Source organism: Astatotilapia calliptera, chromosome 12, assembly GCF_900246225.1.
Source record: "Astatotilapia calliptera chromosome 12, fAstCal1.2, whole genome shotgun sequence".
Taxonomy (NCBI): Eukaryota; Metazoa; Chordata; class Actinopteri; order Cichliformes; family Cichlidae; genus Astatotilapia; species Astatotilapia calliptera.
In genome coordinates this window covers 7,563,844-7,581,278 of record NC_039313.1, presented here as the reverse complement: position 1 = coordinate 7,581,278, position 17,435 = coordinate 7,563,844, and the positions used below count along the sequence as shown (strand labels likewise).

Genomic DNA, 17,435 nt, shown 5'->3' with positions numbered 1-17,435 from the left:
AATTATTGCTGCGTGCAATAAATGTATTTCAGTGTTTGCTATTATCCATACAGATATCCATATCATATCCATGTAATAACAGCCCCCTCACTCAGTTGTTGGCATTTGCTCTTGCTCAGAGCTCTGCTCTGTGAGACATCTGCGGACCTCCTCTCAGCATGAAGATCCCGTCTCAAAATCTCCCTGCATGCTCAACTCTTTCCGTACACCGTTATAAATGTGCCACAAAACCAATCAATCACAAACTTGGATGCAAAAATTCTAATTGGCTGTTTTGATCTGTAATCAGCTCGCTAGCTACTGCATTCCGCAAACACCGGCCAAAATGTAGCTAAACCCAGTGGAGTGGTTTGGTTTAAATTAAAACCCATTTCAGTTAGTTTGTTGAATTATTTTATTTTACAATACACAATTTTTTAAGACCATTGTTGGTGTAGTATAGTGCTGTCGCGTTGTTGTGAAACAGATTAGGAAAGAGTCAGTCCTGAAGAGATGTTTCCTCTTCAGCCTTCTTCCAGAAGGAGGGATTTTTCATTTACTCTGCATCTTAAGAAGAGATGACAGAATCAAACAATGGTTCCAATAATACAAGGCATACGTTCAGGGTTTGGCACACACACACTTCCCACTGCTGCCTTTCCTCAGCGTTTTGCACACCTTCTGAAGAAGATTATGTGTTTAGATAGAGTCGTTATGATGGAAAATATAAATATCGATATACAAAGTTGATTAAAGCAGTTTTAAAGTATAACATACATCTTTCTGCTGAACTTGTGTTAGAGCTGTATAACTGAGTATTGTACCTTATAAGGTTGTGATTTGTGTCTATGTGGACCAGGGAGAGACAGCATTAACTCAGTGCATGGAGGCCATCATTCTCCACCACTGAACGTGGAGATCATTAGAAACCAAATGTCCTTGAACCATTTGATAGCCATTTGGCATTTGATTTTTGATACATGATATGATATTGTCCAGGTTTTGGTCATTCATTGTACTGTATATTCTTGTCACAGACAAGTCAAAATCTTCCATCCTCAGGTAGATCGTCCTTCTTGAAACACCAAGACATTTAGCAGTGCAGCTGACTGGCAGCTGAGTGTTCAACAATCTCTTCAGTTTTTCTCTCTTTAATAGAATTTTGAGGATGAAGGCAGCAGAAGTTTAATCACGACAATGCGACAGCACTATACTACACCAACAATGGTCTTAAAAATTATATATTTTGAAATAAAATAATTAAACATTCTAACTGAAAATATAGTTGATCTGATAAAGTTAAACCAAACCACTCCACTGGATTTAGCTACATTTTGGCTAGTGTTTGTGGAATGCAGTAGCTAGCGAGCTGATTGAAGAGTAAAACAGCTAATCAGGATTTTTGCATCCAAGTGTGTGATTGATTGGTTTTGTGGCACAGAGTTGAGTATGCAGGGAGCAGAGATTTTGAGAGTAACACACTGAGAGCAGGTCCGCAGATGTCAGCACACAGAGCAGAGATCTGAGCAAGAATAAATGCAACGACTGAGCGAGAGGGGCTATTATTGTGTGTCTATATGGATAATAGCAAACACTGAAATACTGCATGATGCAATAAATTTTAAGTTTTGCTTTGCTCAGAATAATTTTGCCCTCAAAATGCCACATTTGTCCTTGCAAAATTATTTAGATAAGATAAGATAAGATAAGATAGAACTTTATTAATCCCTCGGGTGGGTTCCTCTGGGAAATTCGATTTCCAAAAAAGCACAGCACCGACAGAAGTTACAGAGTTACAGAATATTATATATATATACACACACACACACACACACACATATATATATATAAATACAGAGACAATATAAATAAAATATACGAAGGGGATAAATAGAATAAATAGGAATAAAAAATAAAAATACAAGTGAATTGCACATTTCAAGTATTGTCTATTGCACTGTTGACTATTTACAAAAGGTATTGCACAGTGAGGTGAAGAGGCACTACAGCTTAGTTGTTCCCCCCTCCTTTGTCCTCCTGTTTCCCCTCCCTCTCCCCTCCAGAGAGGAGTTAAACAGTTTGATGGCGTGTGGGACAAAGGAGTTTTTAAGTCTGTTAGTTCTTGTCTTGGGGAGAAGCAACCTGTCACTGAACAGACTCTTCTGGTTGTTAATGGCCGTGTGCAGAGGATGCCTGGCATTGTCCATAATGTCCATCAGTTTCTTTAATGTCCTTTTCTCTGCCACTGTCACCAGAGTGTCCAGCTTCATGCCGACCACAGAGCTAGCCCTCCTGATCAGTTTCTCCAGCCTGGATGAGTCCCTCTTTGCTGTGCTGCTCCCCCAGCACACCACAGCATAGAAAAGTACTCCAGCAACCACTGACTGGTAAAACATCCTCAGGAGCTTCCTGCAGATGTTAAAAGACCTCAGCCTCCTGAGGAAGTACAGTCGGCTTTGTGCTTTTTTATACAGGTGCTCTGTGTTGCATGACCAGTCCAGTTTATTGTCCACCCACAGCCCGAGGTACTTGTACTTGTTGACCACCTCCACCTCCTCCCCCTCTATCTGAACCGGCAGTGGACCTGCTCTAGACCTCCCGAAGTCCACAACCAGTTCCTTAGTCTTTGAGGTGTTGAGTTACAGGTGGTTTGTGTGACTCCATGCGACAAAGTTCCTCACCAGACTTCTGTACTCCTCTTCCTGATCATCCCAGATACACCCCATGATGGCTGTGTCGTCTGCAAACTTCTGAATGTGGCATAATTCAGAGTTGTAGCAGAAGTCAGAGGTGTACAGGGTGAAGAGAAGAGGGGACAGCACAGTTCCCTGTGGTGCTCCTGTGCTGCTGACCACGGTGTCAGACGTGATGTCCTTCAGCTTGACGTACTGTGGTCTGTCGGTGAGGTAGTCGGAGATCCAAGCGACCAGGCAGGGGTCCACCTCCATCCTGTTCATCCATTTACGTAGGCTCCGAATAGAGGCACAAAAATAACACCATATTACATCTTCTTTCTATTGGTCGCGTGAAGGTGCATCGCAGCCTGCAGCAGAGCATTGTGATGAGAATTTTTTAACCCTCTTGAGGCAGGCGTTGCCGATTTGCAACAGTTAAAAAACGAACTACCCGATTACCCCACATAGATATTTTATGAGGTTTTTTTTTTTAATTAGAAGTACCACTGCAGGACTTGGTTGTGCATTAGCAACAAAAAGTTTAATTTGAGCCTGAGAGGGTTAACTAGTTGACCACGCCTATAGGCTTTATAAGGCCTTATTTAGACATGTACATGGAATGAGGTTGTAAATCTCCCATTTTCACTGAGTGACACTTAAGATACTTCTTCTTAAAAGCCATAAATAAGCAGTATGACTCACTGTGTGCTGTGGTTTAAGCTTTGCAGTCATTTCCGTTGTCACATTTGTCATGCCACTGTAGAAACATAACGTTTCACCATGTTTTCCAAATATAGATATTAAGTGTCTTGTAAGCTCTATGCAGCAGTTTGGACGCTAGTTCCTCAAACTCTGTCCTTCATCCACTGAACACTTGGAATTTCGTCTTGATGCATTCTCAATCATCCAGGAAAGTAAATCTCCAAAAGTTGATTCTGTTCATCTGGACGTAGCGTTTTGTGGGAGAAACGTTTCGTCACTCATCCAAGTGACTTCTTCAGTCTCAGCTGACTGCAGGTTTCCCCAAATCTTATTTTGGAACACTTGGAATTAACAGTGATTGATGTTTTTTGAAAGCAAGTTTTCTTCTTCTAATGACTCAGTGTAAGACCAAATTCACACAGAAAATGAGCAAAATTAGAAGTGCATTGATAACATCGATAGCCCGCATTGGTCAGCTAAGTGAACATCAACAAAAACTGTCAGAAAAAAAGACCTAATTTTAAATCAGTAACAATCCAATCGGGTGAGAGTCTGTGTATGGAGTAGCTATAGGTTGGCTAGATTTGTGTCCATGCACATCTTAGGAACAAAAAAAGTTTTTCTAATTTTTATGGCTCTCATTAATTTCACAAAGTTCCATTCACTGACACTAAAACCACTAAAGTGAATGACTGTCTCATAGTGACTGAGGTGACTTAACCCAAAAGTGAGAAGCAGCAGTTGTAAGTGGTAGACAATAAATCTTTAAAATGAAGCCAGAGATTAATTTTGTTATGATGAAATACTTCATGACATGAAAGTCACAGCCTGTTTTTGTGATGTGACCCTATATAAATAAAACGGAATAGGAGGAATACGAGGTTTGATGCTTGATACCGACCTCGGAGTGCGATCATTATCTTAAAATACATTCACAAATGTATCATGATTTCACAAATATCTGTCCGTTATTTGAAAGATTGAACTGTTGAATTCAAATGTAATGCTATGTAAAAGCATATAACATGAGCCCTATAAGCTTGTGTTACATCACATAAGTATTATTATCATTGTTAGTTAGGGCGTTCGTGGCTCAAGAGTTGGCAGCTCGCCTTGTAGGTTGCCGGTTCGCGCCCCGGCTCGGGCACTCTCCGTCGTTGTGTCCGTGGTCAAGACTCTTCGCCTACCGCCTACTGGTGGGTGTTGGCCAAAGGGGCCGATGGTGCGATATGGCAGCCTCACCTCTGTCAGTCTGTCCCAGGGCATGCAATCAATTATTATTTAACTGTATATTTCTGTACATTTACGTATTATGATTCATATTTCCACATTCATTGACCTTGTTTATAGGTAATTTCATTGTTTGATCACGCTAAAATGTTCCTAATTTAATGTCTAAAAGCACTTGGAAAAGGCAGAATCCCATGTAAAATTAGCGCAACAAACTCTATTTTCATTACTGAAAATGACCGTATTTTTATGCGGGAATTATTTTCTGTAATTATACGGTCGTATTTTGGCGCCCCAGCTGCCGGAATATTACCATTTTTTCAAGATGCTTTTTCTAACAGTGCAGACTGACTTAGAAGTCTCAGGCTTTAACTCTAAAATTAACTGGGAGGATGTCTTTAGCAAAGAAATTTCACAAACCGTCTTGTATCTGTGACAGGCTTTTACATACAACCATCAAGTTTTGTTAACAATCTAAATATGCATATGTACAGACAGATACATTTAATAATCATGAAAATTATGTTGTATTACATTACAGTGATTTAACGTTAATTTACATTCAAAATGTGAAGTCAAAGTCTATTTACGTAACTTTAATGATATTCTAGAAGAACAGAACATTACTGTAAAATGCACAGTAAAATACCTTCATATTAGGGTTTTTTCCTACGGTCGCAGCCATACCAGCGACCTTGTTGTTGTTAGTTCACATTCATTGGCCGATGCTTAGCGTCATGTTATTTATATTAATTGCAATTCCTACCTCGACATTTCTTTTGCTAAATATATAATTAGCACAGCGTGGCCGTGCAATGTTTTACATTGTGGCATGCAGAGAAATCTTAATAAAGAAGAACACAGAGAGAGATTGAGCTTGTTATTTAATCCCAAACTGGTAGGGGGAGCTCCTTATTAAAACACTTGCCGGTGCTACAATGTACGGAAGCGTAGAGCTGCCACCCAGGCAAAAGAAAAATACAAGTGTATCACGTTATAAGGTGAAAGGTTTATTGTTCTAACAAGATACTTTTCCTGTTTGTACAATATACTATCATGTTTGTACAATATACTTTTCACGTTTGAACAACATAATATCACGTTATTACAATATACATAATTATCACGTTCGTACAATATAATATTTATATTGTACGAACGTGATCCTATATTGTACGAACGTGATCCTATATTGTACGAACGTGATCCTATATTGTACGAACGTGATCCTATATTGTACGAACGTGATCCTATATTGTACGAACGTGATAATTATGTATATTGTAATAACGTGATATTATGTTGTTCAAACGTGAAAAGTATATTGTACAAACATGATAGTATATTGTACAAACAGGAAAAGTATCTTGTTAGAACAATAAACCTTTCACCTTATAACGTGATACACTTGTATTTTTCTTTTGCCTGGGTGGCAGCTCTACGCTTCCTAACAATGTGCCTCAATGTTCAGCAACAGCACAACAGAAGTCACTCATGGTACAGCACTCTCTCTACAAAACAACAACTGTCCGTGACGCTGCACCATGGCGTAAACACAACATTCAAGATAACAGTTAAAAGTAACGTAACCATAAACAGTAAAACAAGAACATCTAAGCAGCAGCACATGTCCCAAGGCATGATGGGCGAGAACTAGCTGTTCCCCCAACACGCCACAATATGTTTTTTTTTAAGTTTTTATTCCTATTAATTATATCTTCACTTGTTACCTCTGAATTATTGAATCAGACCTAGGTGACATGAAATTTTCAGCAAAATTATAATTCAAATACTCCTTTAATTATTGATTATTCTCATTAATTGTCGATCATTTTATATATTTTTCCATAGTATTACATTTGACTTTAACAGATCATTCTCCTCTGTCAGTTGCGCCCCAGGGTGGCTGTGGCTACAATGTAGCTTGCCATCACCAGTGTGTGAATGTGTGTGTGAATGGGTGGATGACTGGATATGTAAAGCGCTTTGGGGTCCTTAGGGACTAGTAAAGCGCTATATAAATACAGGCCATTTACCATTTACCATTCTCTCACATAACAGACAAATATTTGTGAAATTATGATACATTTCTGGATGTATTTTTACAAAATCTAAATATGCATATGTACAAAAAATATATTTAAAAAACAAGTAAATTGTGTTTTATTACATTTACAGTGATGTTATGTTATTTTACATTTGACGTGTCAGATCACAGTCTACTTATGTAAATGTAATGATATTCTAGAAAAACAGTACACAACTGTAAAATACACAGTAAAATAATTTGACATTACTATTTTTTGGAACAGTGTGTATGAGTCCTACTGTACTGTGAAGCGGACATCGTGGACTTTCTATTTTATGGTAATAAGCAAGGTTAAGTAACACAACATTATGACCCTGTTGCTAGAAATCTAATTGTTTCTTCAATTTGAGAGTCCTAACATGGATTTCCTAGCATTTCACGAATAGTTTTACCCCTTCCACAATAACAATAATAATAATAATAATAATAATAATAATAATAATAATAGTACCGGTAACAATAATAATAATAATGCATTTTATTTATAGGCACCTTTAAGACCCTTAAGGTCTCCTTACAATAGCACAAGAACAATAGCAATGATACAATATAGTAAAACATGGCAAAAAAAATTTAGACATAAGAGAAAAAAAGAGCATGAAAGTATAAAAGCCAGTACAAAAGCTGAGCAACGTAAAACTGGACTAAGACAGAATCAGGTGTATGCAGTTTTGCATAGATGGGATTTGAGGTGTGATTGAAAAGTGGGGAGAGAGTTTGTGTTGGAAGTGCATTCCAAAGTCTCGGGGCTGAACAACTAAAGGCTCTGAGTCCCATGGTAGTCAGGCGAGCAGGTGGAACAGACAGAAGGGAAGCTGAGGAAGAGCGAAGTGTACGATGGGGTGAGTATGTATGGAAGAGAGCAGATAAATATGGAGGAGCAAGGTTATGAAGCGCTTTGAAAGTAAGAAGCAGGATCTTGAAATTGACACGGAGGTGAACTGGAAGCCAATGGAGCTGTTTAAGAACAGGTTTTATATATTCAGTGGATGTAGTTCTGGAAATAATACGAGCAGCTGTATTTTGAACTTACTGCAATTTATGGAGGGATTTATGAGGTAGACCACAGAGAAGAGAATCACAGCAATCTAAATGAAATGTGACAAGAGCATTGACAAGTGTGGTGGTATTGTTTGGAGTGAGTGAAGGACGAGGCGGTTAATATTACGGAGATGAAAATAGGAAGACTGAGTGATATTATTTATATGAGCTGTGAAGGAAAAAGTGCTATCGAGGATGACACCAAGACTCTTAAACATTGGAAGGTTGTGACAACAGAGTTACCAATGGATAATGAAAGATTTCAGGTTGGGACTGTTGGGTCAGTTTTGATCTCGTGCCTATTAAAATGAATTCTGTTTTATTGCCATTAAGATTGAGAAAGTTGTGAATAAACCAGACCTTGATTTCACTTAAACAGTCAGAAATGAATGTGGGTGGGAGAGTAACTGTGGGTTTGGAGGACAGGTAGAGCTGGGTGTCATCTGCGTACCAGTGAAACTGGATGTTATGCTTTCTGAAAATATTACCTAGGGGCAGTGTTGGTCAAGTTACTTGAAAAAAGTAATCAGTAACTAATTACTGATTACTTCCCCAAAAAGTAATCCCGTTACTTTACTGATTACTTATTTTCAAAAGTAATTAATTACTTAGTTACTTAGTTACTTTTTAAAAACACGATTTACAACCTGAACAGGTGATAAAGCGATATATCTTTCAGCCCAATTCTACTTTTTCTACACAATCCATCATACAAAATGTAATCAAATGGAAAAGTCTCTTTTTTAAACTTGTTTTATTAGTTTTAATCTTTTAACTTTATGCATCAAGCAAAAATTTTATTATATGCAACATTCTCTGAGTTGAACATTTAAACCTATTTTCTGCACATTCCAGCACATCCATCCATCCATTCACTTCCGCTTATCCTTTTCAGGGTCGCGGGGGGCGCTGGAGCCTATCCCAGCTGTCATGGGGCGAGAGGCGGGGTACACCCTGGACAGGTCGCCAGTCTGTCACAAGGCTAACACACAGGGACAAACAACCATTCGCACTCACATTCATTTGCACATTCACACCTAGTGACAATTTGGGTTATCCAATTAACCTATCCCCACAAGCTGCATGTCTTTGGACGGTGGGAGGAAGCCAGAGTACCCGGAGAGAACCCACGCAAACACGGGGAGAACATGCAAACTCCACACAGAAAGACCCCGGCCTGATGTTGGAATTGAACTCAGGACCTTCTTGCTGTGCGGCAACAGTGCTAACCACCATGCCACCGTGCTGCCACATTCCAGCACATAAAATAAAATATTTTTTTTGTTTACACTCACTCTTTCAAATAGATGCAAGTAAAACACAGCAGAACATGAATAAAGTCAAAGACTCAGCGGTCCTGTTGCTCTATTTTCACCTGTAAAGCAGGACTGCGGTAGGCGGAGGTTTACCCTGGTGCAGGTGTGCAGCGGTCAGTGGAAGGATACCGCAGTGTCTCTGTGAGTTTCCCATTACGTCGTTGCGCACTTGGTGTTTGCTTGGGAGTTTAGGGGTTTTTTTCGCTGTAAAAAGAAGTTTTCTTCCCACGCACGATGGACGCTAATGTTTTTGTCACTTTTTATGGAATCGAACTCAAAGTAAGGTCAGTACTTCCACGCTTTAAACGCTGCACGCTCATACTCTCTCCCACAATCGATATGTGATCCATTGTTGATCTGCACACAGCTGTTGTCACTAACGGCGCACTCGCTTACGTCACTGTCGTGAGACATTCTCGCAAAAAATCACGGTTTTAGTAACGCAGTAACGCAGCGTCCCTACGGGAATCTAATTACCGTTTTTGCAATAGTAATCCCTTACTTTACGCGTTACTCGAAAAAAGTAATCAGATTACAGTAACGCGTTACAAGTAACGTGTTACTGCCCATCTCTGCCTAGGGGTAGGATATAAATGATAAAATGTAAAGGACCCAGGACAGAACCTTGGGGTGCTCCAGAATTAACTGCAGTAGATCGTGATCTGTGAGTGAGTAATTAAAAAAACTGTAAGCAGCCAGAGAGATAAGAGGTAAACCAGGCGACTACTATACTATTTATGCCAATAAATGCTAATCTATGAAGAAGGATGTGGTGGGAGATGGTGTCAAAAGCTGCTGTAAGGTCAAGGAGAATGAGGATGGAGATGAGTCCAGAGCTGCAAGCAGAAGATCGTTAGTGATTTTTACTAGAGCTTTTTCTGTAGTATGAAATGAACGTAAGCCAGACTGAAACTGTTCGTACACGTTATTTCCAGTGAGATGTCTATGAACCTGTGCAGTCACTATCTTTCCAGAATTTTGGCTAAGAAAGGCAGATTTGAAATTGGCCTGAGATTATTTAGATTGGAAGGGTCTGAGCTGTTTTTTTTCAGTATTGTGTAATGTAGAAAACAAAGTGCGAGTGTTTCCTTCAGCAGATTCAATAATAGAAGTGTAGCAGGCAGATTTAGCATGATGAATAGCTTCTTTTCAATGTTGTATATGACTGAGATACATGTCCTTTTGAATAGTAAGTCCTGTTTTCCTTAAGAGATGTTCCAGGCGGCGCCCAGTAGCTTTAAGTTGGAGTACCATGGGGCAGAGTGAGAGAAAGAAACAGTTCGAGTTTTCTGGGGAGCCAAGGTATCTAAGAGCTAAATAAAGCTTTTATTCAGTGTTACAGTGTCCTGTACATGTGGCAGAATTGACAATAAAGTTGACTTTGACTTTGACTTTGACTTATTTGTAGTGGACAGCAGGACTTACAACCTCACAGTTCAACCTGTGTCCAGACTTCAGGAAGTATGATCCTATGATCATATGAATCTAATCTGACTTTCCATTCGGTGCTCAATTGACACATCAAAGAACAAATTTATATATGACTGTGGGAATTGTATAAAATATTTGTATCTGCCACATAAATGCTGGCACTGGTCCCATAGGCAATGTTTATGTAAATGCTGACCACAATCTCCTCCTCTGAGCTGTCACTTTCCTGCTCAAATGCCTGGCCGTCCTCCACCTCATCTCATGACAGCACTGAGTCACCTCGCCACAGATTCCATAGAGTGAAATCACTCAGCCCTCGGTCATAATCCATACCTGATCACTGTTAGAGTGAAAAATAGAAACAATATCGTCATGAACAAGTCACTGTGTTCACTACAAAAGGGACAGAAGATAAAAAATAAATAACTTACAATTGAACACACAAAAATCTAAATATCAAAACATGAAAAATGAAATTGTTGCATGCTTTAATTTATGCAAAATGCCAAAAATCCTCTGATAGGTTTGTAGCATAAACCTATTCGCTGGAACGTTAAGACAATATAATTACACTGCAAGCAAGACGCAAGTAGGCAAACTTCTTCATGGTACTCGTGCACGGGAGAGAACCGGACAGGCACCGTTCCTTCGCTTGACCCCAGTAGCTCTCTCCGTTCTCCCATATCACTGTCCTTTTATTGAGGTTACATGAATATGCATAAGTTCATTAACATATGACGTCTACATACACAAAGAGTACCTTGCCTGTGTGTGTGTGTGTGTGTGTGTGTGGACTGCTGATCAAAGGGTCAAACATCCTTGGTCAGGAAGAGGGTAACCTCCCCCTCACCCTAGATGGTTCATCCTAGATAACACGGTGAGGAAGTCCTGCAGTTCATCTAAACAAAGAGCACTTAGACTAGAACAGACGCAACTACGTTAATCCTACCATAAAACAATAAGACACGGTATGACCTCTCATGCTCCCAAAGTGCTGTCTAATACACACAAAGTTTGCAGACTATCAAGGATCAAAACCTCTACCAATCTACAACTAATTACAAAACTCTAAGCATATATAAGTAAATATTTCTAAGCATAAATGACAATCAACAATACAAATCTAACATTTCCCCCCTTTTTGACCTTTATGCCTGAAAAGTTCCCAGGTATGAATACCTCATGTCTGACAGTTTCAATGCAAACATTTTTATACTCAGCATATGTCAAATCACCCTAAATTACTGAAAAGGTACACAGTTCAACAAATGTATTAGCAGTTATCCCATTCATTGAGCTCATCTCATGGCAAACTGCATCTTACGAGCAAACAAAGAAATTGTTAATTTAAAAGTGAAAATAAAAAAGTAACATTTTCAAAAACATCTCAGCTTGGTAATGCTTCCTCCAGGTGTGCACATCACATGTCTCTCTGCAGAGTGGTTTGAGTTCTGCAGGGCGTCATGAATGTCTCTTCTAGTTGTTTCCATCGTTGTCCATAGGACCAGAGTCCAAATGTATGTAGAATAAACATTCAAACATACCAGTTGGTTTTGTGGATCGTCAACATGGGTCTCAGCTATTTCCAAGCTGCAGACCTCTCAGCACTCCAGTTTTATGGCCTCTTACCAGCCCCCATCACCTGACTTCAGACCTTCGTCTTGTGAGGGGGATATTTATGACTCCTTAATTGTCCATGCTCTGCAGAAAAAGCTCTCTGTGGAAAGGGTGCTGGGCTCCGTCATCTTACTGCTGTTATGATCCCAGCAGCCTTCAGAGTGTCATCGTATGCACAGTATAGTGGCACAGCATTAGGTGATGTTCATAGGAAACTGCTGTCATCACCACCATAGCTTCTGGTTCCTGTGCTTTCACAGAATCATGATGTCATCCTCGAACTCCTTCTACGCTGTCGATGGAGCTTGGCACGCTCCTCATCCCCTGAGTGTTTATGTTCCAACGCTGCTGAAGGTTTAAGGCAGAGCACGTCGTACACCTTAGTCGTCTTCCTCAGCGTCAATATTGAATCTTTCATTGTATTTAAAATCTTGCTGTGGGAAGTCTCCTCTTGATTCCCTGGAAGCTTAGTAGCACAGCTCTCTGTGTGATGTCTGCTGTGCTGAAGATGATCTCTGATCCTCCTGAAGCCTCTCTCCCATCTTGTGGACGATCCTCTCCTCTATTTTGCAGGCAGTTTCATGGTCCTTGCTGTGGCTCCAAGGTCTGATTTCATGATGGGCCCCAACCAGCTTGATCTTTGACCTCAACCACTGCCTGGTCCTGTCAGCTATGCGCTTCTCACTGGGCCTCTGAAGATTTCTCAGGAGATTACTGCTGCACCTGTATTTCCTTGCTAGGAAGACAAACTATTTGGAGAGCATGTCAACAATCATCAAACCACATTCTTTAGTTCAGTGAACTTCACTTATAGGCCATCAAAGCCTCATCTGAACATGGGTGCACCACTTGCATAGGTTTAATATTTGTAAATAAAACGGCTAATCACACAAATCACTGCAACAATAATAAAAAACATTGTTTAATGTTAATCCTTGGACCCCTCCTCTTGACGCATGGACACACCCATGCGTCAACTCACCAAACCTGGATTCCAGTCTTAAAGAAAAAGATTAGCTAGATCATATCCCAGGCAACATCAGGGCATCTCCTCCCCTGGAGCAGCACCACCCTGGACCCATAATCCTGCAATGAAAATGTTAGCGTGTGTTGCATATTAAGTTTGCTTAACACCTGGCTCTCCCAGGAGCCTGCATACACACCATCACGGCCTGGAAAGCAAAATCTGGAAGTAAAATCAAACTTCATACCTGTAAACAATTGTATCATAAGAGTAATAAGCATTCAACGTCAGCAAGACAAGTGTCATGTGCAGGTTTTCTCAAATCAGTAACTACAACTATTACCCTAATTCACCTCAGACATGGATTATCCCATGTACTCTGTTAACATTAATGTAATCAGTGACTTCTCTTAAGCAAAGTCACTCCACTCATATATTATTATTATGGGTTCAAAAGTGGCCAGCAAATGAGCCCATAATAAACTATTCCATAATTACCGTAATCTCTTATTTGTTTTACCCATGTCACTTGTCCGCTTCAGCTGAATCTACTAAATGCAGTCTCAGAAAAACAAACATTAGCAATACACATTGACCATCCTGGTGGGCAGGCGTCGGCCATCCACATTCCAGAGGTGCCATAAAACACCATAAAGTTAACACTCGCTGTGGAAAAAGTAACACTGGTCTCATCACAGTATGTCTCAAACTATATTAATTTCTCCATCAACATATAGCCTGTAACTACAGTTTTCTTCACACAGAAACCCAGAAATCTTGTAGTAGAGAAACATTAGCCAGTATTCCTATAAATCACATGATCAAACACATGAAGAACCATAATGCTGTAAAAACGAAAATGCAAATGTTAGCGCTTGCGCAGGCGTATGCATACTTTGTCATAGTTATCTCTGTGAGCACACAAGCTAGTGAATGACACACACATAGTAAATTCACAGACACAGAAAATGGCATTTAAAATGTTAAATCATCACGCAACCTCGAGTGTTGCTGTCATCTTCCTGCTTCTGTAAAGGGAAGCACACACAGACTCATCTGCACCCCTGCCAGGCGGGGGTCAACTTCACACAGTCGTGTTACATCAGTAAAGTCTTGTCAGCTTTTGTCAGCTTTTACCAGTCAGTCAGTTTGTTTTCCTTTCACTCACTCATTCATGCATTCATTCTTTCTTTCTTTGCTGATAGTGGAACCTATCGTCGCATTTAGTTTCCACTCTCAGCAAAATGACGTCATTTCAAAAAGAAAAAGAAGAACTTTAGTTTGGATTACATCGCTGAATCCTTTTGGACTGGGACTGTCATTTAATAATTGTCCCAAATAAGTGGCTTTCTCCAGAGTCCATTTAAATGTGGAGAACTCACTTGGCACAATTTTCTCGACGACGTGTAGCGCTTTTAATTCCCGACGTGCAGATCTGCTTAAAGAACAGAGATTATCAAACAAAACTTTCAGTGCACTGTGAAAGTATCAAAATAAAAAGGCCTTGTTAAGTCATGACACAAACTCCTCATCTCAGGAGGGTAAATCATACCATTAGCATGGTTTATCATACCATCATACTAATCGGCAGGCTCAACTTCACAACAAAAGAAAAATCATCAGCTAGATTCACTCCAAATCAACCATCAGCTGCACAACACACAACATAATCCTAATGTCTTATTAGCTATGAGTTTAATTACCAGGTCTGTGCTCTTCACTCATTTAAGCCACAGATCTATTTTATTCAATTTTTCCTTTTTCCCTTCATCATAAAACATGTGACATGCTGTCATGCACTTCACAAAACAGTCTGTTCTGACGTATTCAGAGTTGTGTATCTAAATACAGGATTCACTCGCACATCAAAACAGGAAACTCAGTGTTTTAGAGTCTCCACTCAACACACAACAACTCCAACACATCTCATTCACTCGTACTAGAATTCAGTCACCTTTCATTAATCTAAAACCGATCAACTAATTTGCATATCAGCTATTAACCCACTAAGTTGACAGGACGACAGAAAAGCATGTTCAAAATAGTATCACAAAAGACAATTTCCCTCATACAGTAAATTACTTGTGCTGCATCAATCAAGCAGGAAGCTTCTCCCAATTTACCATTTTAACAACTAAATTTATTGTCTGATCACTGGTTGGTCAAACCAGGATCTTTTTTTCTCACAAAAGTTAAATTGTTGTCCTGCAACTTGGAGAGTCAATTTTTTTCTTTAGGATAAATTCAGCATTTGATAACAAGTGTCTGCTAAATTGACACTATTGTAACACTGATGAAAGATAACAAGCTAATTTTCATTACATGTGTTTGTGTTATTAGGCAGGTCTAATGCATGTCTGTGGAGCTGCATCTCCAGCAGAGCATGTTCTTAAAGCTGCCTTTCCTACACACTTCTCTGCTATTATTTAATCATTTCTTAACTAATGTGCTATGAGTCTTCATGAGTCATTTTGTGTTTGGAATTGTTAGTAGGGTTAATGCATGTTCTGCTTGTGTGTGTGTGATTTTGTATATGTTTCTATTTTCGCAATGTTTCAGACTCCGTCTCAATTTTCCAACTTAAGCAGTCAGTTTTCTTTTCCCCAGGTTTGCTAACCCAAATTTTGATTTCCCACATTAAATAATTCCTATGTGTTCTCACCTAGTCTTCTCACTCTGTTGTCCTCTCACTCTTTTGTCCTCTCCCTCTTCAACAGTCCCGGCAGTTCTCCTTCAGCTTTGTCCTGTCTAGTAGCTGAAGTGCTGCTGCTGCCTTCTTGGGCGACTTCTTAGCAGCTGCTGCCGGTTTCTTGGCTTTGGCCGCGGCGGGCGTCTTAGCTTTGGTCTCAGTAACCCTGTTCATCTTGAAGGATCCGGAGGCCCCGGTGCCCTTGGTCTGCACCAGAGTGCCCTTCGCCACCAGACTCTTGATGGCGGTCTTGACACGGGCCTTGTTCTTGTCCACATCGTAGCCTCCGGCAGCCAGAGCCTTCTTGAGGGCGGCCACGGACAGGCCGTTGCGCTCCTTGGAAGCGGCCACGGCTTTCACAATCAGCTCGCCCACGCTGAGGCTGACCTTCTTGGGCTTGGAAGTCATCGTCTTCTTCTTCTTGGCCTGAACCTCGGTGCAGGGCGTGTTTATGATGGAGCCTTTCCCACCACAGCGCTGGCACGTTGAACGCATCATGAAGGGTCCATTTCTTTCATGTCGCTAGCCGCATGTGGCTTGCCCGAGTCACTCAGTCCTTTTTGAGCATTTCAACATGCTGCCGCCGCAGACCCTGGCCTCAGATCCAGCAAGTTTAGCGCGCTGATCTCCAAAAAAGTCCCGAAGGCCAGAAAGACATCAAATAAGTGTCTCGTGCTGAGAACTCAAACAAAAACTCCTCTTCACGCTGCCATCTTGCTCGCCCCTCCGTGAAATTCAACCAATCAGACAGGAAGATGGGTTTGCTTTCTTCTTCTGCTGCTGTTTATCCACATTGCTGCTGCTTTGCTGGGACTTTTTGTGCTCAGGACTTGCTGCTGTCTCTTTATCATGTTATTGCTTTGGAGCTGCATTCCTTATCTTCAGGGAGGAGTGAGCTCGCTTGTGAGGTTGAGAAACACATGGCACTGTAAATAAGTCAGCCAGAAACTTGGCCTGCATGTTTCCAATGATGTTAAACTATAACTTTCTTCCGACTGTTGCATGTGGAAAATTGATACAGGTCTGCTTTTCACCTGAAAGTGACAAACTAAAACATGTTCATTATCATCACTGCTTAATCAACACACATCTCTCTCTCTCTCTCGCTCTGTGTTTTTGTGAACAGTCCTTTCTTAAAAGCAGAAAATGAAATTATAGTTGTTTTTTTTTTGGTTGATCAACACAAAACCTTTTTCCTATGATTATTTTTTTCTACAATATAAATTCTCCCTCTTATTCACTCTTTTTTTTTTTTTTTTTATTTACAATAGCTGGTGACCTGCAAAATCACCGCTGTCACTCACAATCAAAGGCAATTACTCTTGCACAGTGCACAAAAACACTGTGATGTCAGACACATTCACACTCACTTTGTCATCTGCAAAAATAAATCACATGGCTGATGATATGTGCCATGGTGATCCGTAAATATGATCACCAGTTTATTTAACTATTTTTCAACCCAACAAACAAATAATCAAAAACATGATGCTGATGTTATGAACACTCTACACACAAGTCAAGATGCAGGAAAACTGCTCATGGAAACGTTGCACACTCCAGTTATCACAGTTATCATAGCGCTGTTTCCCTCTCTTAGAGTAGTTCTCAGACAGCTCTCGATCTGATAATGTGTAGCCTGCTCATCAGCTCAGAAGAAAGAAAGAAAAAAAAACTACAACGCAACATCACACAGTAGTTG

At 40.2% G+C, this 17,435-nt stretch overlaps 1 protein-coding gene across 1 annotated transcript; it reads right to left on the bottom strand.

The window, feature by feature from the left end:
- Positions 1-15,538: 15,538 nt before the first annotated feature.
- On the bottom strand, positions 15,539-16,545 carry LOC113033480 (histone H1-like). The gene has a single exon (XM_026187304.1). It carries the CDS (start codon positions 16,229-16,231, stop codon positions 15,755-15,757), a length of 477 nt encoding a protein of 158 aa, XP_026043089.1. The 5' UTR covers positions 16,232-16,545; the 3' UTR covers positions 15,539-15,754.
- Positions 16,546-17,435: the final 890 nt, after the last annotated feature.

What these genes read in the sequence shown, in the direction of transcription:
- LOC113033480 (XM_026187304.1), bottom strand. Translation starts at nt 16,231, where the DNA reads ATGATGCGTTCAACGTGCCAGCGCTGTGGTGGGAAAGGCTCCATCATA.